The 20,842-nt window shown below is 53.4% G+C and overlaps 1 protein-coding gene across 6 annotated transcripts in view; it reads left to right on the top strand.

Moving 5' to 3' along the window:
- The window catches only part of ITPK1 (inositol-tetrakisphosphate 1-kinase), a 179,094-nt gene that overhangs the window by 113,410 nt on the left and 44,842 nt on the right, over positions 1–20,842 (top strand). For all 6 annotated transcript variants that reach the window (XM_040478070.1, XM_040478069.1, XM_040478068.1 and 3 more), the window contains one exon: positions 16,458–16,575. In XM_040478070.1, the coding sequence (XP_040334004.1) occupies positions 16,458–16,575 (118 nt within the window). The remainder of the gene's footprint in view (positions 1–16,457; positions 16,576–20,842) is intronic.

The raw sequence follows: 20,842 nt of genomic DNA, 5'->3' as shown, positions 1-20,842 counted from the left end.
GGTCTGAAGTCTTCGTGGATTCTTCCTTTGGTAACACCTGTAGCAGAAAGCTCGCCTTCTTCCATTCTCCTCCTGGCCTGTTTTGGGGCCATGACTTCCTGACTTGGCTTCCACGTTCCCCGTATGCTCTTAGGGTTAGGGTTAGGGTTAGGGTATGGGTATGCTGTATGCTCACGGTTAAGCCGTTGTGGTTTCCTTCACCTTTGGTAAATCACGAAGCTTCTCACCAGCCAAGCCGGCCTCTGCTGACCTCGGTCCTCCGAGGCATGAGGACCCTCCTTCTCTGAGCCCCTCCCTGCACAACTCATGCTGGTGGGGTCCATGCCCACTGTCTCAGGCCTCCCACCGCCCACAGCCCCTTGCTACTAGCCCCTGACCCGGCCTGCGCCTCTCAGCCTGTTCATTGATCTCTAAGATCAGTCATTTAAAATCTGTTAATGTCATTCATTCAACGAGTCTTAATTGAGCACTTCCTGTGTGCCAGAAATCCTCAAAGAAGCTGCAGGTACCGTGATCAATAAAACAGATGAGGTGGACTGGGCCCCTGCCCCCACAGAGGTGTATCTGTGTGTGTGTATGCAGGGTGTGGGGATGGGGAATGCAAACAAAACACAAGCAAACAGGAAAAAGGAACACAATCTCCAATTATGGGAAGTTCTAGGAAGAAGGAAACTCAAGGCTTGTCTAACAGGGAAGTTCTTGCCACTTCATCCTGCAGCCTCTCTGAGGAGTTGACAACTGGGACTGAGGTCGAAATTTAAGGCCTTTTGACTGAGGGGTGATCGTGGAGCAGGCCAGGGGGGGCGCGTCTACCAGGCTCTTTGGCAGGACAGGCACAGAGGACACTGAATAAGCCGTTGAGGCTGAAGCACTTGCCCAGGGGAAGAGCATACAAAGCGAGCATACCCATTGCCTGCTGGTTAGAGCAGGGCCAAAAAGGACACTGGGAAGTCAGTGGTCTGCGGCCCCAGGGTCACTGCCACGGGGTGTGGTGTGGCAGCAGTGGCTCCCTGTCCTGTGCGGCTGGGGCCTGTACTGGAGGCGGGGAGGCTGGGGCAGCTGAGCATAGAGGTGGGGGCCCAGGCACTTCTGGCTAGAGTGGCCCTTGGCGTTCCCAGAGTTCAGCAGCGTGCTGCAAACCCTGCACTGGTTCCACACGACTCCTCTACCCCCACCAACAGCAGTGTGGGCACCCCGAGTTCTGCGACTAACGCTGGCACCCCCCAGCAAAGCGCAGGGGAGCCCGTGGGCATCGGGGAGGCCGTGGCTTGTTCTGGGAACTGAGAGTTCAGCTCTGGCTGCAGGGCTGGGGGTGGGTGGGCGTGTAGGGCAGGCCAAGCAGCCCTGTGGCCTGGATCCTGGGAAGTGGCCCGAGGGCAGGGTGGCTCCATAGCCTCACCTGAGCATTGTGGGGAAGGGCGTGGGTGGGTGTGTGGGGATGCGCGTGGGGAGCGGGTGGGCATGTGGGCCTGCGTGCGTGGAGGAGGCACACGGGGCTTAAGACAGGTGCTTGAGGAGTGCGGCAGCTGCTGCGTGACCCGGGACCGGGCAGCCCCTTCTGGTCCTCACTTTGCTCAGCTGCCAGCTCTGACCGTGGGGTCAGGTGACTGCTGGGACCCCCCTGTGGCCCCCACAGCGATCCCTTAATGGAAATGCTAGTCTCTCCTGGTTTAGCATCAGCCTGGGAGGGGTGCCTTCTGACCAGCACCCAGCCCTGCAGGCCCCTTTCCCAGGTCGTAGGCGCTGTGACAGAACATGTGACATTCGTCAGGGTGAACAGCCTGGCCAGGCACTGTGCCAGCCTCTGCTGACAGAAGATGGAGAACATGTATAAGTTTGGTGCTGAAGTCTGGGGATAGAAAGGGAGGGATTGTTTTCCATGGGGGCCTGGGAACGGCGGGGAGAAGGCATTTGCCGTCTCAAATAATAGCCTTCTGTTTACTTCCAGCCCTTTCTTCCTCAGCATTTGGGGTGATGTTTTGGCGGGAGCTAATTTCTCCATAGGCTTTTCTGTCAGCACTGCGAACAACAGTTTCTCACCCGTGGGGACCACACTGTCGTGCTCACGCTGCTCGCCAGGTGGCCGAGTGAGGCACATGACATTAGATTGTCTGGGAAGATGACCCAGATGGACAGACAGTCGTGGGGGACATCTGGCTTTGGGGGGCACGTGACTTGGAGGCCACAGGCGGGGACACCGAGGCTAGCGTGCAGAGCCACACGCCCAGGAGAACCCGTGGTCTGTGGGGCGCTCAGGCCCTCTCACAGCACCTCCCCCCACCTCATCTGGAAAGGGTCTGATGTCCCATCAGCGGTATGAGTCTGTACAGCTCACTGTGGGGACAGGGTCCTGGCTGCTCCGACCTCTCCTTGTCCCTCCTGAACCCTTTGTGCTGTGACCATCCTGTTCGTCAGCAGGGACGGGTGCGGGGGTGGCCCTTGCTGGCCCTCTGCTCCATGGGAGCTTTGTCTGCCCCTCCCGAATGCCCCAGTGTTTCTCCCACCTCGTGCCCAGCCTGGGCCAGTGAACCTTTCCAGTCATCTCATGGACTGTGATTCTGGTGGATTCCTTAGGTGTGGCTCTCAGTGGTCCTGACCGTCTCCTCCCACCTCTGCTGCCCAGTCGGCCCCTTCCCATCTTAGGCGTAGCCACAGTCGGCTCCCCACAGCCTTGAACCTTTTCAGGGGCTCCCGTGTGTCTGAACAAAGATGGTCTTCCCTTCCCCACACAAAGCCATTGTTCTGACACTAGATCTTGGAAATGACTTCACATCAGCCCTTCAGGCTGCCTCGTTCTGTTTAATGGCTGCATGGTATTGCTTTAAATCCTTTTCTTAACCAGCTCCCCACTGATGTTTCAGGAACAAGCCATAGTGATGAAATAATCTGTACGCAAATCTGCGTGCACACGTGGGGAGTTCTGTGGGATGAATACCTGGGAATGGAAATGCCAAGGTTGTGTGTTCTCAATTTCGGCTGGTGCCCAGTGTCTTCCCATAAGGTTGTACCAGTTTACATTCCCACCAACCTAGAGCTGGTCTGTGTCCGCGGGCGCCCCCCCCCCCCCCGCTTTTGGAAATGCTTCTCATTGATTTAATTTGGCATAGAGTTCTGGAATATCAGGGGGTGCCAGACCCTCACCGTACCCCCATCCCGTTGTGTTTGCCACTGGCACTCAGGGCCCTGGCAAGGGCAGTGTCTGTGCCAGGCTCACGCAGCCTGTCTGGACCTTGACCCCAGGCCACCTCGCTTCTGTCTGGTGCTCCTGTGTTCATACTTCGCCTTTCTCTCCAGAACTCCCTGTGCCGTGAGGGCCTGAACACCCCAGCCTGAGCTCACGGGTTTAAATAACGGGTCTGGAGAGCAAGTACGCTGAGGGGCAGAGGGCATCATTTTCCTGTCACCGGCTCTGTCAAATCATGCCAGAGGTCAGGCAGTAGCTGCGTCCCTCCTGCACGGCTGAGTCTGGCACACATGTCCCTAATGCCGGCTGTGTTGGACACACTGCTCAGGCGCATCCCTTCCAAGTTCGGCCCCTGGGCCTCACGTGCCGATAGACTGGTCACTGCAGAACTCAAAGCTGGCCCCACCACTCCCCGGCACAGGACCCTGTTGCTTTAGGATCACATCCAGACTCCCTGGCTGGTGTATCTCCAGCTGTCTGTCATGCTCTCTGCCTTACATAACCTCCCCTTGGAGACCTATGTCTGCCCAGCCATGCTGGCCTCCCTCACCCCGTGCCTTTGCGTTGGCTGTCCCCTCTGCCTGGAATGCCTTTTCTCCTTGTGGCCCATGCCGGTGACCCTTATGCCTCCAGCAGCACTGGCCCCCGGAAACCCTGTCTATTCCCTCCACCCCTCCCCCCACCCCACGGCCAGATGAGTGCCGTGACCCGCATCCTTGCATATTCCCATATGGCAGTGCTTCCCTACTCTGTCCTCACCAGTCACCTTTACATCTCTCCGCACTTAGGGGAGCCCCCAGTGAGGGTGGGCGGAATGCGACTGCCCTGTAGCTGCAGAGGTGCCCCCCACCCCGATGTGTGTGCGCGCTCTCTCTCTCTCTCTCTCTCTCTCCCCCCCCCCCCCCCCTCAGGAGCTCCATCTCTTCCTGGCCTCGTGTTCTCTGGGAGGCCTCAGGCTGAGTTCTCAGACACTGGTGAGCTCCCCAGAATACAAATGAGGGCTGATTAAGACCAAGGTGTCTGTGGGCGTGGAAGGCCAGCTCTCCCCAAGGAGCCATTTTAGAAAAGTCAGAGACGTAGCGGGTGAGGAGCCCTGGTATGCCCTCTACATACCGGGGCTGGGTCTGTAAGGAATGGAGAGTTATCTTAGTCACTGCACAGAAAGGCAGTCCCGGTACGTGTGGTCTCGCTCAAGCTAGCGAACTGATGTCTGTCCCTGACGTGGAGCCATTGGCTATCTGCCATTCGTGTTCCTGTCCTTCCCTCTACTGTTGTGGGAATGTGTGTCACTGTCCTAACAAGACTGGGTTCTGTGTAGTTCTTACACTGTGTACTTGCTTGAGGGCAGCAGGCCCTGGGCTCTAGGACCCAAAGAGCTTTTTTTGTTCACTTATCACTTCAAAGTATCAAAGAATCCTAGGACTGGAAAGTCAGAAAGGATATAAATGCATCATTGCAACCTACTGGTTTTGTAGATGGGAAAACTAAGATACAAGTGACTTAGGTGGCTTTCAGAACTATGCATAAAGTTAATGGCAGTCTTAGGACTTGAAGCCAATTTCTTTTTTTTTTATTTAAAAAAAATTTTTTTTAACGTTTATTTTTGAGACAGAGAGAGACAAAGCATGAATGGGGGAGGGTCAGAGAGAGAGGGAGACACAGAATCTGAAACAGGCTCCAGGCTCCGAGCAGTCAGCACAGAGCCTGACGCGGGGCTCGAACTCATGGACAGTGAGATCATGACCTGAGCTGAAGTCAGACGCTCAACCAACTGAGCCACCCAGGCACCCTGAAGCCAATTTCTTAATTCTGCCTCTACCTTAATTTTCACAGTGTCTTAGGGTCCTTTGTGTTGGAATCGGGATCACCCAGGTGCAGCTGGGCTGAAAGAGATGGTCAGCCAGTGACTGGAAGGCAAAAAAGCCTCGACTGATGGTCAGGGACTGTTACATGGTGTGTGTACTGCACAGCTCAGTGGTAGACTGTGAATGGCACCGTGTGTGGCGGGACTTGGCAGTTCTGTCCCTGGTATGGACCAGGTGCTGCCACAACCTTCTCTTGGCCTCTGGGAGCCTACTCCCAAGGTTCAGCTGCACAAATCTCCAGCCCCAGCCCCAGCCCCATGCCAGCCCTGGCTACCTCTTCAGACCCCTGGCTTGTGATTCTTGAACAGCCGTGGGTGCTTTGGTCTGGCTAGAGCCATGGTTGGCTGCCTGGCACAGTCTGATGCATCCAGGCACTTGGGTCTAGCGCGGATTCCTCAGGACTGTCTGTGGTATGTGATTTTCTGTAAGGTGTAATGAACAGGCATGTATTCTGGGTGGTGCCGGGAAGGCTTCGCCTGGGGGACATTTGACCCTGGCTTCAGATGATTTCACGCCCGTGAACAGCGGTTGATTTCATGGCTTCAGTAGTCTGCGCAGAGGATTCGTTAGCTGTCCTCCCCAGAAAGCTTTGCTCAGCATGGCTCATGACCTCATCCTCCTGTGGAGCTAGTCTCCCGGGAATGGGGTTCACTTTCTGCAGAAGCGTACTGTGCCTTTGATGGTGTGATTGCTCATGACACTGTTGTATCTGTTTGTCCTCCCTCCGGGAGTCCCCCGCCTTCACCGCAGGCATCCTGTGCATCTGGAGACGCACGTGCTGGCCCTGAGAATCCTGCACGTGTCCTTCCCTTGGTGCTGCATGGATCTTCATCCCAGAGGCCTTTGTGGACTCCGGCATCTGGCCCGATCATTTGCTTATTCTCCTGAGAGGTGGCTGTCTTGTGGCTGTTGTTAGTTTGTCTTGATCCAGGCTCAGGAATAGAAGCAGAGACTCTGGCCCAACGTGTTGGCCCCTTGGGGCCTTTGGGAGCAGAGTGAACCAGGGTGGACCCTGGGGTGCCAGGAGGAGCACATGGGGTTGTGGGCTCATCTCTGCCGCTTCGCTGTGTGCCCTTGGGCTTGTTTCTACTTCCTTTCTCCTTTCTGGAAATACGGGCTGACTAAGGGGCCCTTAGGTCTTGCGAGGTCTGACCGTCTGTGACTCTTCCTCTGGCAAAGGAATTTGCAAACTCTATTGCCATTTTTTCTTGGGTGCTTTACCTTGTCCTCGCACCAGAGGCCGCGTGCTTGATCTCACAGGCTGTGCCACCAGGCTCACAGCCGAGGCTTGGGTTGACAACACACGAGAAAGACCTACTTTTCTTTTTTTAACATAAATTTTATAAGAACACACATGAGAAATCCTGGCCATGGCTAAAATTTAGATGCTTTTCCTTTGGCCAGGCCTCCCCGAGCCAACTAGAGGGCTCTGGAACCAGATGGCCTGGATTCAGATGCCATCGTGGCTGCTTCCTTACTCGGAGAGCCTGGGCCAGGTACTGAGGCACTCTGAGTCTTTGTTTCTGTCTGTCCAATGGGATTGTTAATAGGACCTAGTGCGTAGGCTGGTTGTAAGGAATAAATGTGTCGGATCCTGAAAGTGTGTAGAACGCTATCCACTACTTGGTGGGCATGCAGGAAAAGTTAGCTGCCATCATCACTATCATTACCGTAGTTATTAATAATAACTCATTCTAACATCTTGCCGGGACCTCCATCTTGGTGTTAAGACTTTAGGAACTGGAGGGGCGCCTGGGTGGCACAGTCGGTTAAGCGTCCGACTTCAGCCAGGTCACGATCTCGCGGTCCGTGAGTTCGAGCCCCGCGTCGGGCTCTGGGCTGATGGCTCAGAGCCTGGAGCCTGTTTCCGATTCTGTGTCTCCCTCTCTCTCTGCCCCTCCTCCGTTCATGCTCTGTCTCTCTGTGTCCCAAAAATAAATAAACGTTGAAAAAGAATTTTTTTTAAAAAGACTTTAGGAACTGGAAGCTTCCTCGCTTTCATCCAGCACTTGGTGTGGAAGGAGCTAGTTCAAAGGGCAGCCTTTGTGGTCATCAGCTGGAAGGTCTGGGTGTGGGTTGTGCTATCAGGAAGAGTCAGAAGGAGTGAGATTATGTTGAGTAAGCCCAGGGTTACCTCTTTCCCATAAAAACCCCTGTGAGTAATTTCCACCGGCCGCAGGTCTTCCCCAGCATTCGTTTGGTGACTAAGCACTAATTAAAACATGCCAACCCTGACTCATGGAATCAGCCTGGAGAGCTTGTTCTGTGCATGGCACGTGGGATTCGCCCTGAGTGCCCGTGCTTATCTAACTTCTGGAACCAAGTGATGATCAGGATTCTGAATCCCACGTGCTGTGATCCCCAGCTGATCGCTGCCGTGATCCGTGGTGATGGCTGCCGTGGCCCTGGGGAGGTGTGGTGGAATTGTGCCCCATTTCCCATCCTTGATCTGCTCCACGTAGAAGGCTGGAGTCCCAGAGAAGGTGAAGACAAGGCAGGCTATACTGGGAGCAGGGAGCAGGTCCTTGCTTCCCTGCTTAGTTCAGTGCTTTCGTTCACCCCCCCCCCTTTTTTTAATAAGGTGAAGTATAATACATACACAGAAAACCGTAGGTATAAGTGAGTAGCATGATGGATTTCGCAAACCAGATACACCTTGTATCCACCACCAGATCAAACTGTAGAGCAGGACTGCTCCCTAGAGCCACTCGTGGGCTCCCCGCTCCTTCCCTGCCTGTGCCCAGCCTGTTCTGCCCCTTCTTTCTCTTTCCACTCTCAGTGAGGACTTCTGTCCTCCTGTGTGACATCTTCCTGGGGGAGGGGAACAAGGACCCTGGAAGGAAGGAGGCTGGTTACCAAACTAGAAGATGAACTTTCTCCGACATGTTGGATGCCCTCAACTCCCTGTTCCGTGAATGGCTTCCAGCCCAGTCTTCCCACACCATTCCTGGCCAGCAGGGTTTTTCTGAAAACTGACTTCAATCCTAAAATTCTCCTCTTAGAAAGCATCTCTGCCTCTCCCTCCGGCCTTCAGGTTAACATGCAGAATGCTTGGCAGGGGAACCTGGCACTTAGCTTGCCCGGCCCTGCATGTGACTCCTTCTTAGCATTCACCATGCTGCTTCCTGTCCCACCTCTCTGGAGATTGAGAGTTCTGGACATTGAGAGTCCCGAAGAACAGGCAGGGCTTGCTGTCCCCACAGTGCTTGCTTAAGGTTTCCTCTGTAAGTGCTTAGATAGGACTACTCAGGAAGCCAGCGTTCAAATAGACGGCCTCCCAGAGACCCAGCCTGCTTGGTCCACGGGGGGGGGGTGGGGGGGGGGGGGGGTGGTCTGGGCAGTTCTAAGGCTCTTCGTTCTTGTCCTCCCACTGCTGGCTCCAGGCTTCAGCTCTCTCTTTTCCTGTTCTAGGCCTGCTTGACTGAGGTGTGCACAGGTTCTCCAGCACTTAGATTCGAAATGGGTCCTTAGACTTTCTGGGAATTAAAGCACTTCAGCCACATAACTTGTGTTTGGGGAGGTGACAGGGTGCACTGCAGGGGCCTTGGGTTTGACACTGTAATGGCTGGTTTTGAATCCTGACAAAGCCGTAGCTGATTGCGTGGCCTTGGGCCAGTCACTTGGCCTCTCAGATGCTCAGTGTTTTCATCTATAAAATGGGAATAAAAATACAGATGTTTACTCTATAGACCACAGAGATTGCTTTGTGAGTCAAATCTAGCGTTTTGTGTGATTATAGCTTTTAGAAACCAGAAAAATGGTTTATTAGTATACCATGGTGGGCTTAAAAAAAAAATGTATTCATTCATTCATTCATTCATTCATTCATTCATTTATTTATTTAGAGAGAATCCCAAGCAGGCTCTGCACTGTCAGCACAGAGCCTGATGCAGGGCTCAAACTCACGAACTGTGAGATCATGACTTGAGCTAAAATCAAGAGTCGAATGCTTAACTGACTGAGCCACCCAGGTGTCCCTGTGTGCCATGGCAGATTGTTATGATTACTACCTAAAATACCCATGCTTGAGGAACTGAGAAGTTTTGCAATCTTTTGTATTCTTAACCCAAGATTATATGGTATATAATCCAAGAGACATGAAAACGTCCATCTACACAAAAACCTGTGTACAAATGTTCACAGGAGCTTGATTCATAGTAGCCACAAGATGAAAATAAACCAGATACCCGTTAGCTGATGAACAGATCAACAGAGGCGGTATATCCACACAGTGGAATATTGCTCAGCCATCAAACACAATGAAGCAGTGACACGTGCTACAGCATGAGTGAACCCTAAAAACGTTATGCTAAGTGAAAGAAGCCAGTCACAAAAGACTGCATTGATTCCATTTATAAGAAATGTCCAGGGGCACCTGGGTGGCTCAGTCGGTTCAGCGTCCAGCTTCGGCTCGGGTCGTGATCTCATGGTCTGTAAGTTCGAGCCCCACGTCGGGTTCTGTGCTGACAGCTCAGAGCCTGGAGCCTGCTTCAGATCTGTGTTTCTCTCTCTGTCTCTCTCTGTCTCTCTCTGTCTCTCTCTGTCTCTCTCTCTCTCTCTCCCTCTCTCCCTCTCCCCCTCCCCTGCTCGTGCTCTGTCTTTAAACAAATTAAAAAAAAAGAAGAAGAAGAAGAAATGTCCAGAATAGGCAAGTCTCTAGAGGCAAAAAGTGGTTTCCAGGGGCTGGAGGGAATGGGTGAATTGAAGCTGATAGCTAAAAGGTATGGGATTTTTTTTTTTTTTTTGAAGTGATGAAAATGTCTTATAACTATGCTTTTGGTTGCACAACTCTGTCACATATTGGAAGCCATTGGATTGTAAACTTTAAGTGGGCAAACTGCATGGTATGCGGTCAATAAACCTGTTTTAAAAAAAAACATCCCAGGAGGTAGGGGCTATGACCCTCGCCCTTTCACAGATGAGGACTGAGGCTTATGGAGGCCCAGAGTCGCAAGTAGGGAAGGCAGGATTCTACCCCAGGTCCAGCAGCCCCCCGCTCCCATGCATGGAACCTCTTCACAGGATTGGTTTCACCTTATAGAGGAGGAAGAGGCCTAGAGAGGAGAAGGGGCTCCCAGTGCTCTGTGTGGTGCTCCTTCCTCCATCCTAGCTCCCCACCGCTACAGGGGAGATTTCTAGAACCATCCACTGCGCTTGAATCTCCCACTCCTGCCATGGAGGCCAGAGGTTAGGAAGTGCCCGGCTGGGCTCTCAGGCACACACACGGTCCAGCAGGAGGCCTTTCAATGGCTGGGTCACAGGTGTGATGAGATGAGGCCTGTGTGCCAGGTCTGAGGCGGGTGGTGTCCTTGACTCACAAAAGCTCCTAATGTCGATGACGTCCAGTTTATTTTTCTTTTCTTGATTGATTGTACTTTTAGATTTTTTTTTAATGTTTACTTTTTTTGAGACACACACACACACACACACACACACACACACACACACACACAGAGTGAGAACAGGGGAGGGGCAGAGAGGAGAGGGAGACACAGAATCCGAAACAGGCTCTAAGCTCTGAGCTGTCAGCACAGAGCCCGATGCAGGGCTTGAACTCACGAACCTGAGCCGAGGTTGGACGCTTAACTGACTGAGCCACCCAGGCGCCCCTGATTGTATTTTTAGTATCATACCTAAGAAACTGTTGTCTGATTCAAGGCCAGGAAGATGCACACCAGTGTAATCTTCTGAGAGTTTTATAGTTTCAGCTCTCACCTCACAGGAAATTTTTTTTGTTGTTTTTTTGAGAGATAGAGCGCACGTACATACAAGCCAAGGAGGGGCAGAGGGAGAGAGAGAATCCAGGATTCATACCCAGTGGGGAGTCCGACGCGGGGCTCAATCCCATGACCGTGAGATCATGACCTGAGCCGAAATCAAGAGTCGGACACTCAACCAACTGTGCCACCAGGGGTCCCACCTCGTAGGATTTTTATATTAAAGGACATGGTGTTTGAAAACCATATTTCCCGGCAGTGTGTGTGTAGCTGGTCCTGGGTGTGTGGTGGCTGCTATTATTTAAAAGTTATGGGGCGCCTGGGTGGCTCAGTCGGTTAAGCAGCCGACTTCGGCTCAGGTCACGATCTCACAGTCCGTGGGTTCGAGCCCCGCGTTGGGCTCTGTGCTGACAGCTCAGAGCCTGGAGCCTGTTTCAGATTCTGTGTCTCCCTCTCTCTCTGACCCTCCCCCGTTCATGCTCTGTCTCTCTCTGTCTCAAAAATAAATAAATGTTAAAAAAAAAAATCACCTTTACTTAAAAAAAAAAAAAAAAGAAAGAAAAAAAAGAAAAGTTATGATGATGATGATTTTTATTTATTATCATCTTTTCCATAATTAATCTCTCACTGTTGTTTCCCATCTGGCTCGCTGCCTCTTGCTCCTTCTGGAAAGACAGTGTTGCTGTTTGAACGTGTCTCTGGCACGAGAGGTGTGTGGGATTGAAGAAAAGGTACATCTGGTTACTTAGCCCCCTCCCTCCATGCCCCCCCCCCCCAATTTTCTGTTATCGCAGAGAATTTAAAAATACTTGGTGGACTCCTTAACACACTGCTGGGTCTCAGGACCCAGCCTCGAGTTAACTGCTTACGACCGCTCTTGTCTTGCCTCTGCCGTACCTCACCGTCCCCTGTGCCTGCTTACTTTGAAGCAAATTCCGTACATCGTATTTAATCGTAAGTCACTTCGGCATGCGTCTCTACAGAATGAATCACCCCTTTCTAAAAGGGGGCCTGCAGTGTTTCGGGGGAGTGGGCCAGAGTGCCCACTGCCTCTGAGAATTGAGGGGGCAGGAACTGTGCTGGGTGCCTCTCTCACTCCCCTGTAAGGAGCCAGCTGGCGTCGTGGGCTCGGCCAGGACCCGAGCGGTCCATGGCGGGGTGCACCCTGGAGCCTGGGCTGCCACAGGGCAGGGGATTGTGTGGTGCTCCGGGCGTCAGCAGAAGGACTGACCCCAGGGGCAGGGCTGGCATGCCCCTCAGTCTGCCGGAGGGGGCAGGGCAGGATGAGCTCAGAGACCTTGGGTCAGGTCTGCTGCCGAGAAGCCACACGTTGTCCAGTCACGAGAATCCTGTTTGTTTTTCTACCTACCAACTCCTTTCCCGTCCGGGTCTTAACTGCCCTCAGCCGCTCCCTGACATAGGTTTTATTCAGAACGTGCATTTTGCACATCAGGAAACAGAATCTCAGAGATTAACTGCGGTTTCTTTTTCACAGACCTCGGGTGAGTGGTAGACATAGGATTTGAACTTGGGACTTGTGCCTGCGTTTTCTGTTAGATAAGAGCAGACGCTTGCGTCTCCCTGCTCATTTCCTGTCCATAAATGGAACTGCAGAGGAAATGGTATCTGTGATGTTCACCCCGGTCCTCTCATCTGGCTCACATTCTCAGTGGGGAAGTGTTGACTTCCCCCAGCCCAGCAGACAGCGCTCGGTTTCCCTCTTGGCATCATCATCCTATGGGCCTTGGGTCGGGGGGCACCTGGCTGGCCTCTGCCCCTTCGTCCCCTCAACGGACAGCATTCTCTGGCCCCCTGACCAGGGCCATCTGTGTCTGCTCTCCCCTCTTTTCAGGCTCCCCCCTAATGTCCAGGCTCCCTTTGTAGGTGCTCGGTGGCAGGCGTGCTGAAGGAACATGTGTTTACCATTTGCCATGGAGACCGTTTGGGCCTTTCTTCTTCTGAGTGGCGATAAAACGGTACAGGGCGCTCACCCTTCCAGCAATTTGTTTGGTAATTCTAAGAGACTTGTGAAAAATGCATGAGGCCTGTGGTACAATAGATAAGCTGAAAGCCTTGGAAGGAAATCCACTTGTGGATAGTGGGGCGATTGGAAAAACTCTTTCTTTGCCCTCTCTGTCCTTGTCCCAAAAGAGATTGTGTTTAGGAATAATTCTTCTGTTAATACTGATGCTTTCATCCTGGGTCAAAAGCTTGTTGGCGCCTGCTTGTCAGATATTTTCCCCTTTGGTTTCTTCTAATTTCTTTCCCTCGTGAGTTTGGCTTAAATTCATGTCTTAATGATTCTGAGTTCTCTCTTTAAAGGTCACTGCCCTAATGCATAAAAGTGGAACAAGGTCCAGCAACCACTCGGATACTCCTCTTGGGGCTTGGCTGGGGTGGAGGGGGTGATTTTTGAGGGGGAGGAAGGAGCGTGTCCGGACTTCATGGGACTCAGTTGCTGGGAGAGAATTGGGCTAGCCCATCAAAGTGAGCATCTCTGATACTGTACTGCCTTCTCTTTGAAGGAAGGCAGCAAGCATGTGCGTGGGTCCCCATCTTTACCTGCAATGCCTCTAGCAGGTGGCTATCTGTCCACTTCTAAAACAGGCCCCATGTGTGGCCCTGAAGTCTGCCTCCATACATACCACTCTGCAGTTTCCTCCAGTTTAGGCTTTTAAGTCACAGATGAGGGAACTGAGACCCAGAGAAGCCAGATGACCTGCGCAAGGTGATCTTGGGAGGTGATAACAGTGGGGGCATAGGTTTCTTGAGTCCTGGGCCCTTACTCTTCCCTCTGCACTAGGCTGCTTCCCGGAGTGTTGGGATAGGGAAGCGGGGGGGCGGGGGCGGTGTTGGGGTAGTTCAGTGCCTTCAGGTCATAACCCAGAACGTGAATTCAGTGACCAGGGTTATACATCCAGCAGGGCAAAGCATAAAAGGCTTTCATTCATCCATGTGTCTCTAGTACTCTGCACGATGATCTGAGCGCTGTGAATGATGTGCAGTTGGTTGAATGAATGACCTTTTATGTGAAGACAGTAATATGACTTCATGTGTATGTGGGAATCTTGGTGTCTCCTGAATGGCATGCTCTTGTGGCAGTGTAGACCTGGTTCAAAAGAGTGGTGCTGGCACGGATAGTTGCTGTTGCGGAGCCTGCAAGCCCTTCAGCGAGGCCGAGGCTGTAGGAGAGCGGATCTGGGCACGGTCCCTGGCCTGTAGGCATCTCTGGATACACCTTCCCTAAGGACACTTCCCAGGGGCGCCTGGGTGGCTCAGTCGGTTGAGTGTCCACCTCGTGATTTTGGCACAGGTCCTTATCCCAAGGTCATGGGACTGAGCTCCGAGTCGGGCTCTGTGCTGAGCATGGAGGCTGCTTGAGATTTTCTCTCTCTCTCCCTCTTCCCCTCTCTCCTGCTCACACACACTCTCTCTTAAATTAAAAAAAAAAAAAAAAAAAAAAAGACCCTTCTCAGCCTGCCTTCATGGTCCCCGTGGGTGTCAGATGTGGGGCTTGCCGTCATCAGCCTGGTGGCTTGTTCTGTATAAGCCGGGAGGTGGGCTAGCCACTGAGCTGAATGCTGACAGTCGCCTCCTGCAGGGAGAAGAGGAAGGTGGCTTCTCTTCTGTGTTTACATCTGTGGGATGGGTGTGCAGGGAGGAGGGGATGAGAGCGTGTCCGCCCCAGGAAGTTCGTGGATGTGAGGATGGGAAGAAGGGCTCCTCACAAGCATGTACTGGCCACCCCTTAGGGACAGAAAAAATTTTTAGACATTCAAAGAAAAAGACACAAATGAGCCCATAACCAGATACTTTGGTGGGAAACACAAGGGAGGGAGCCGATTTCAGAGGAGAAGGAGATATAAATCTCTGGCTTTGTGTTGAGAGCTCTTAAAAATGATTACTAGGAACCAAAATAGGTTCACTGAAAAAAAAAAGTGGTGGTGGGGGGGAGTAATTCCAAATGGAGCTTTCTTTTTTGTTGATAAGGCTTACTTGAAAAGAAGCATTGTGGCTTTGTTTCTTGGCCTTTGCTGACCTCGCAGACGGATCTGGTAGACTGGGCGGGCAGGGGGATGAATTAAGCTGGTGTATTCATTCCCTGGGGTGGCCTTGACAAAGTACCACAAACTGGGTGGCTTAAAACACGGGAGTTTGTTTTTTTCCCTCTCACAGTTAAGGAGGCTAGAAGTCTGAAGTCAAGGTGTCTGCGGGGTTGGTTCCTTCTGGAGGCACCAAGAGAGAATCTGCACCCCGCATTTCTCCTACTTTCTGGCAGTGGCCAGTGGTCCTTGGCCAGCCTTGCCTTGTAGCTGCACGACTTCAGTCACTGTCTCTCTTGTCTGATGGTCTTCTCCCTGTGTGCCTTTCTGTCCAAATTGTCCTCATCTTAAAGACACCAGTCAATGGATTAGGGGCCATCCTAATCCCGTATGGTCTCATTTTAGCTTGATTCCATCTGTAAAGACACTATTTCCAAATAAGGTCACACTCCCAAGCACCAGGGCTTAGTAGGACTTGAACAGATCTGTGGAGGAGAACACAATGCAGCTGACAATAACAACAGCTGGTGAATGGCCTCCCTTACACCCAGTCTTTTCTCGGAGCCCCTCTCTCGTTACTCCAGCACTCCATGTTTTTATCCTTAGAAACGCAGTGTTTTGGGGCCAGAGGGATGGTCTCATTTACTGTGTCTGTCTGATGTGCTGCTCTGGCCCACTGCTATGGCATGGCTTGTGTAGTCACGGAGGTGACAAGGGGCAGGGCCGGGATCCTTGTTTCCCTTTCCTGGAAATATTTTGCTCAGTTTCATGTTGAATTCTGTTAGCGTTTCTTGTTCCCCACGTGCATTAGCGTCATTTCTCCCAAGGAGACCGTAACTTCCTTAAAGGCCGGTTTGGCCATAGTTTGCTTGCATGCCCAGAGTCTAACCCTCAAGCTAGTAGGTACTGAAGAAGCATGTTGTCGGGAGCACTTGAGGCAAGGTGGCTGCCCTGTGGTGTGTTGGTCAACAAGCCTTCACGCAGACCTTCTACTGAATGCGTTCATTCCTTCTACTGAGACCTTCTACTGAGAGCGTTCCGCTCTCGCTGGCCCTGCCTCAGAATCCTTATCAGAGCAGGGTGCCGGGCCACTCTCCTTGAGTGCAGTCCACACACGGAGCAGATCTAGTTTCAGGTGAGGCTTTATCCAGGGGCCAGACGGGCTGATCAGGACCTGGTTGTGCTCCTTTTTCTCAGCTCTGTTTTTCTCCCTTTGGGCTCCATTTCTGAGCTTTGGCTTTGTCCGGCCTTGCCTTCGCATCTCAGGGTGACTGCTCCCAGCTGCACAGTCTCTGTGCTTCCTCTTCTCCCCAGTGTGGAAGACGATGGTCTTGTCCCAGCATTCCTAGTGAGAACTCCAAGCCTGCCTCTGATTGGATCGACTCTGGTCACATGTTCTCTCCTGAACCAGTGGCCAGGGTGGAATATGCTGATTGGTCTGACCAATGTCATGTGATCTCGGTGTGGCTGAGTGCGTGGGGGCAGCTTCCCCAGACTGTGTGGACCCCCAGACGGAAGTCAGGGCTGGTGGAGGGAGGGGGAAGGGAGGGATGGATGAGGGAAGGGCACGTGGGATGGCATCTTGCGGAAGCCTCATGTCAGCGTCAGTCCCCCACCTCCAACCAGAAGAGATGTGTTTTCCTTTCAGGAATACATCGATGCGCACCCTGAGACCATTGTCCTGGACCCCCTTCCTGCCATCAGGACCCTGCTTGACCGCTCCAAGTCCTATGAACTCATCCGGAAGATCGAGGCCTACATGAAAGGTACGGACACGTGTGGCTTGGTGCCTGTGGCAGGTGGCCGTCACAGGGAGGCCACTGCATGGGGTGGGAGGCGGGCGGGGGAGTGTCTGATCTTTTTAGGCCCTTTGGGACAGGTAGCAGTTGAATTCCGTGGGGGCGCACATTCTCGGGAGGGCCCTTTTCTCTCCTGTGACCAGCAGAGTTAGGAAAGAAAAGCCCCAGGGTGCTCATTGGGAGAGAGAGTGGCTGCAACCACTTCAAGACGGTTTTGTTTTGTTGTCTTAAACCCACAGAGTGGCGATGAAGTGTCCCGATAACACAGTGGTTAGAGAGCAGGAGTGTGTGTAGAATAGCTGAGCAGCGGGCGGGGAAGGGGAGTTATGTAACCGGGCAAAGGAGACAAACAGAAATTGAAGGGCCTTTAATCAAACACATGGAGATGTGTAATGTGGCGGCTGGACCTCGTGGGGTACGCTCTGTTCTGGAGGGCAGGCGCCTCCCGCTTAGCTGCGGGAGCTTTTCCTGCCAGCCACATCCTCTTGTCCTTGAGGACTCATTCTCCCCACCTCCCTGGGCTGGGCAGCCCCAGAGAAGTGGGACTGCCTTCCTGAGGTGTTTATTTATGTGAGAAGGGCTTTTTTGGAAAGATTCGTGTTAACAGTGACTTAGTTCTCTTTGCCTGGTCCCAGCATTCCCTGCTGAGAGTTCTGGTTTAATTTTAAGGAAAAGTGCTTTTCCTGTGTCCTGGGCCTGTATGAAGATTCATCGTATAGCCCCCGTTCCTGCCATCCAGATCATGAGTGGGGCCTGTCTGGGCTGCCTTGAACCCGGAACCCTAGTGACTTGGTCCGTCGTTGTTTTGTGTGATGGTGGAACCGGTGGGGACTTGGGCTTTGCCGGACCAGAGGCAGCCTGTCTGCAAGGTTATGCCTTCTTACATTCCTTCTTCCAGTGCTCATGAAGGTGGCTTTGGTCATTCTGTTTTGCAGACAGTAGTGGAGACTGAGAGCTTAGCAGATGGACTGACATCACACAGCCTGTGGGTCGCAGAGCCAGCATCCAGTCCGGTCTCTCCAACTCGGGCTCCTAGCTCCTAGCCCTTAAGCTTAACTTACATGTTCATGGCCAGAGGGCCCTGGATCTGACAAGCACCTTGTATGGAGCAGTCATGGACCTTGGCCAGGAGAGTTGGAACGTGCCCTGTGGAAGAGCTGGGTGTTGGACGTGGCTGTCCTGGAGGGTGTCTCGAGGCCTGTTTCCCTGGGTGTCTGGCATTTAGCAGGTGGCATAGAGCGTGGGCTTCCTGGGTGGCCCCCAAATGCCAGGCTCTCTCAGCATGCCAGCATCCGTTTTCCCTTGGGCCTGGAATGGCCAGTGATGATGTCAATTTCCCTTCCCTTTGCATCGTTTCCCTGGGTCCCACTAGAACCCTCCGATGAGAAGGAAGATCCATAGGGACATTGTGGCTAAACTTTGCTTCTGGAAATCCTCCTCTTCTCAGGAGTTGTGGGCATTGGATATCAACTGTGTGAAGGGACAGGAGATGACTCCAGTCCTGATGAGAAGGCCCAATTAGCGGGAGGAGTTGAGGTCAGCAGCCATGTCTTGTGTCAAGTCCATGAGAAGAGTGAGGTGTTCTAATGGGGTCAGGGAGGTCACCACTGAGACGGCTTTTTCAGAGCAAAGAACACAGGCTTTGGGGGGAGACAGACTGAGGTTGTATCTGAATCTGGGCTCTTGTTGCTGTGTGGCCTTGACCAAGTCCCTTGACCTACCTCTGCTTGTTTTCTGTAAGATGTTGGTAATAAGTGGTTTATCCACAGGGTCTGGGGTTGAGCTAATTGGGATGACATCTGATGAGCACTTAGCATGGGTCCTGGCTCATGGTGTCACCGGGAATGGCAGCTGTTGGCACAGCTCCCGTTACCCTAGCAGGAGCTGGAGCGTCTGGACTGGATCTTGGAGTCTCTCTCAGTGTTCATGCCTAGAGAATCAGGGCTGGGGTCAAGGGTGAGCCTGGGCCTGGACTGTGAGTGTGCACAAGAAGCAGGGCTGTCCTTGGTGGGCGAGACTGAGGGGGACAGCCTGGGCCTCCCAGATCAGGCTGTTGTGTGAGCAGAGTGGGAGAGGGCCGCAGCGTGGGGGGCTTGTGTGTGGCCTGCAGACCGCTGGGTCGGTGTGGGGGACTTGGAATGCCTTGTGCAGTTGGGGACCTCGCTCATGAGCAGCCATTGAAAGGGTGTGAGCTGGTGAGTGAAGGGTTCGAATATACCTGCGATCAGTGTAGGTGTGGCCCGGGGACAGGTTCTAATGGGCATTACCTATATGCTGTTGTAAGGGTGCCCCACACCGAGCCATAGGTGCGAGGGCCCGGTGACCGACCCCCAGTGGGGAGGGAATCAGACCCCATGCTGCCGGGTCCGAGAAACCTCAAACTCAGGTGTCATCAGCTCGGGAGCTGCCTGCAGGGTTGGGGGGTGGGGAAGCCCCCTCCATGGCCAGCAAGAACGTGTTGACCAAACCCTCCAGGCAGGCTTGGTCCTAGGCCAGCAGGAATTGTTTTGTGGGTGGGCCATGACCGCTGCGCCCTGGATTTTCCTTATCGTGCACACCGAGCTGGGCTGGCATTCTTCCAGGAGGGTGGGCAGAAGCTGGGATTTCCTGGAGCCTTTTCCTGCCCCCATCCCCCCACGGCTGTTCTTGTGGAAGCACTGCGGGCTCCCACCTTCCATCCTCCCGGAGTGGGGGCTCCTCCTCCCTGCAGATGCAGAGAACCTTCTCTGGGAGGCACATCCCCGGCACTCCTCCGCCCCACTCCTGCTATTCCTGGAGGCAGCCTGTTAAGCGTACTGTAAATGGCCGTGATTACCCTGTAAGCTCCTCAGGCAATTAGAGCAGTCTAAGTGACACTTTCTGCGTGGGAAGAAGGGGCTGGGTGGAGACCTCCTTGAGGTGTCCTGTCCTTCAGCTGAGGTGGCTCTCTCTGCCTCGGAGAGCCTGGGCTGCTGCAGGGACAGACCCGGGGAGGCTGCTAGGGGAGGTGACCAGGGCTGCCTGCTCAGTGAGGGTGGGTGTGGCACGGGGGGGGGGGCGGGGAGTGGAGGGGTCCACGCCCAGGCAGGCCTTCTGTCTCAACGTGCAGCGTTCAGCATCAGCTGTGCAGACAGGGGAGGCCTGCTGTCTGGAGCCCCTGGCTCCCCGTCAGACTACCTGGGTGCCATCTCGGTTCCATGCTCCCAGACCTCACCCTCTTCTAATCCAGAGCCTGGAGGGGAGGCGGGGTCCTTTCTCTGTCTCGGCTAACATTTGCCCATTTGGTTAGTGCTAGGGTTGCCGTAGCAACAGAGACCGGAAGTAACTACCGTGGCTTAAATCAGATAGGACTTCGTTTCCATGTCATGGAAAAGCCCAGAGGGAGAACCCAGACTTCTTCCAGCTGATTGTTCTGTGATGTGGGCCTCCTGGTCCACAGTGGTGCTGCTGAGACTCCAGCCGTCACATCCAAGATCTAGACATAAGGGTGGGGAGGCGCTCAGGAAAAGGAAGCAAGGGGAAACAGCCTTAGTTATCTTTAAGGAAAGGCCCTGGAAGCCACACCACGATGCTCTGTCCACGGCCAGGACTGAGTCCCAAACTGAGCTGCAAGGGAGTCGGGGAATGTGCTTTCTGTTCTGGGCAGCCATGTGCCCAGCTACAATGTGCGAGCTTTGTCACTGTGGAAGAAGAGGGAGAACAGATTTGAGGGACAATTAGTCCATCTGAGACTCCTTCCTTCCTTCCTTCCTTCCAGGAAGTGGGTTGCTACATGGGGAATCCATGGGTGAATGATTCTTGGAATGACAATTTCTCCTCCAGGTAGCCAGAGGCTGTGGCCTCAGCCTGTGACCTTAGCAGTAAGCTCCTTCCACACAGCAGCTCAAAGCAGTGTCAGGTCACTAGGCTTGCAGAGTGAGCCACCCCAGAGCGTTTGGGCCACAGGTTTCTCTAATAGATGACTGTTTCTGGGCAGGGTCACACCCACACCCCTTAGCCAGAGGCAATAGATGGCACTAACCTGGATCCAATTCAGACCAAGTGCAGGAACCTCCCAGAAATGAAACATTGCCTGGTGCAGGCTTGGGGACGGGGAGGGAGTGAGGGGAGGGAGGCTGGGGCAGTAAGTCGTGATTGCCCAGCACGTGTCTGCAGGCCTTTTCTCTCCCTGCCACCTGCTTTGCCGCCCAGGGCCAAGATTTTGAGATGGAAACCCCGAGGCCCAGGCCTGGCTCTGCCACCCCAGCTGAGCAAT

The sequence above is a fragment of the Herpailurus yagouaroundi genome, unplaced genomic scaffold (genome assembly GCF_014898765.1).
Source record: "Herpailurus yagouaroundi ecotype Mexico unplaced genomic scaffold, PumYag 141, whole genome shotgun sequence".
Lineage (NCBI taxonomy): Eukaryota > Metazoa > Chordata > Mammalia > Carnivora > Felidae > Herpailurus > Herpailurus yagouaroundi.
This window is presented reverse-complemented; position numbering and strand designations above follow the sequence as displayed.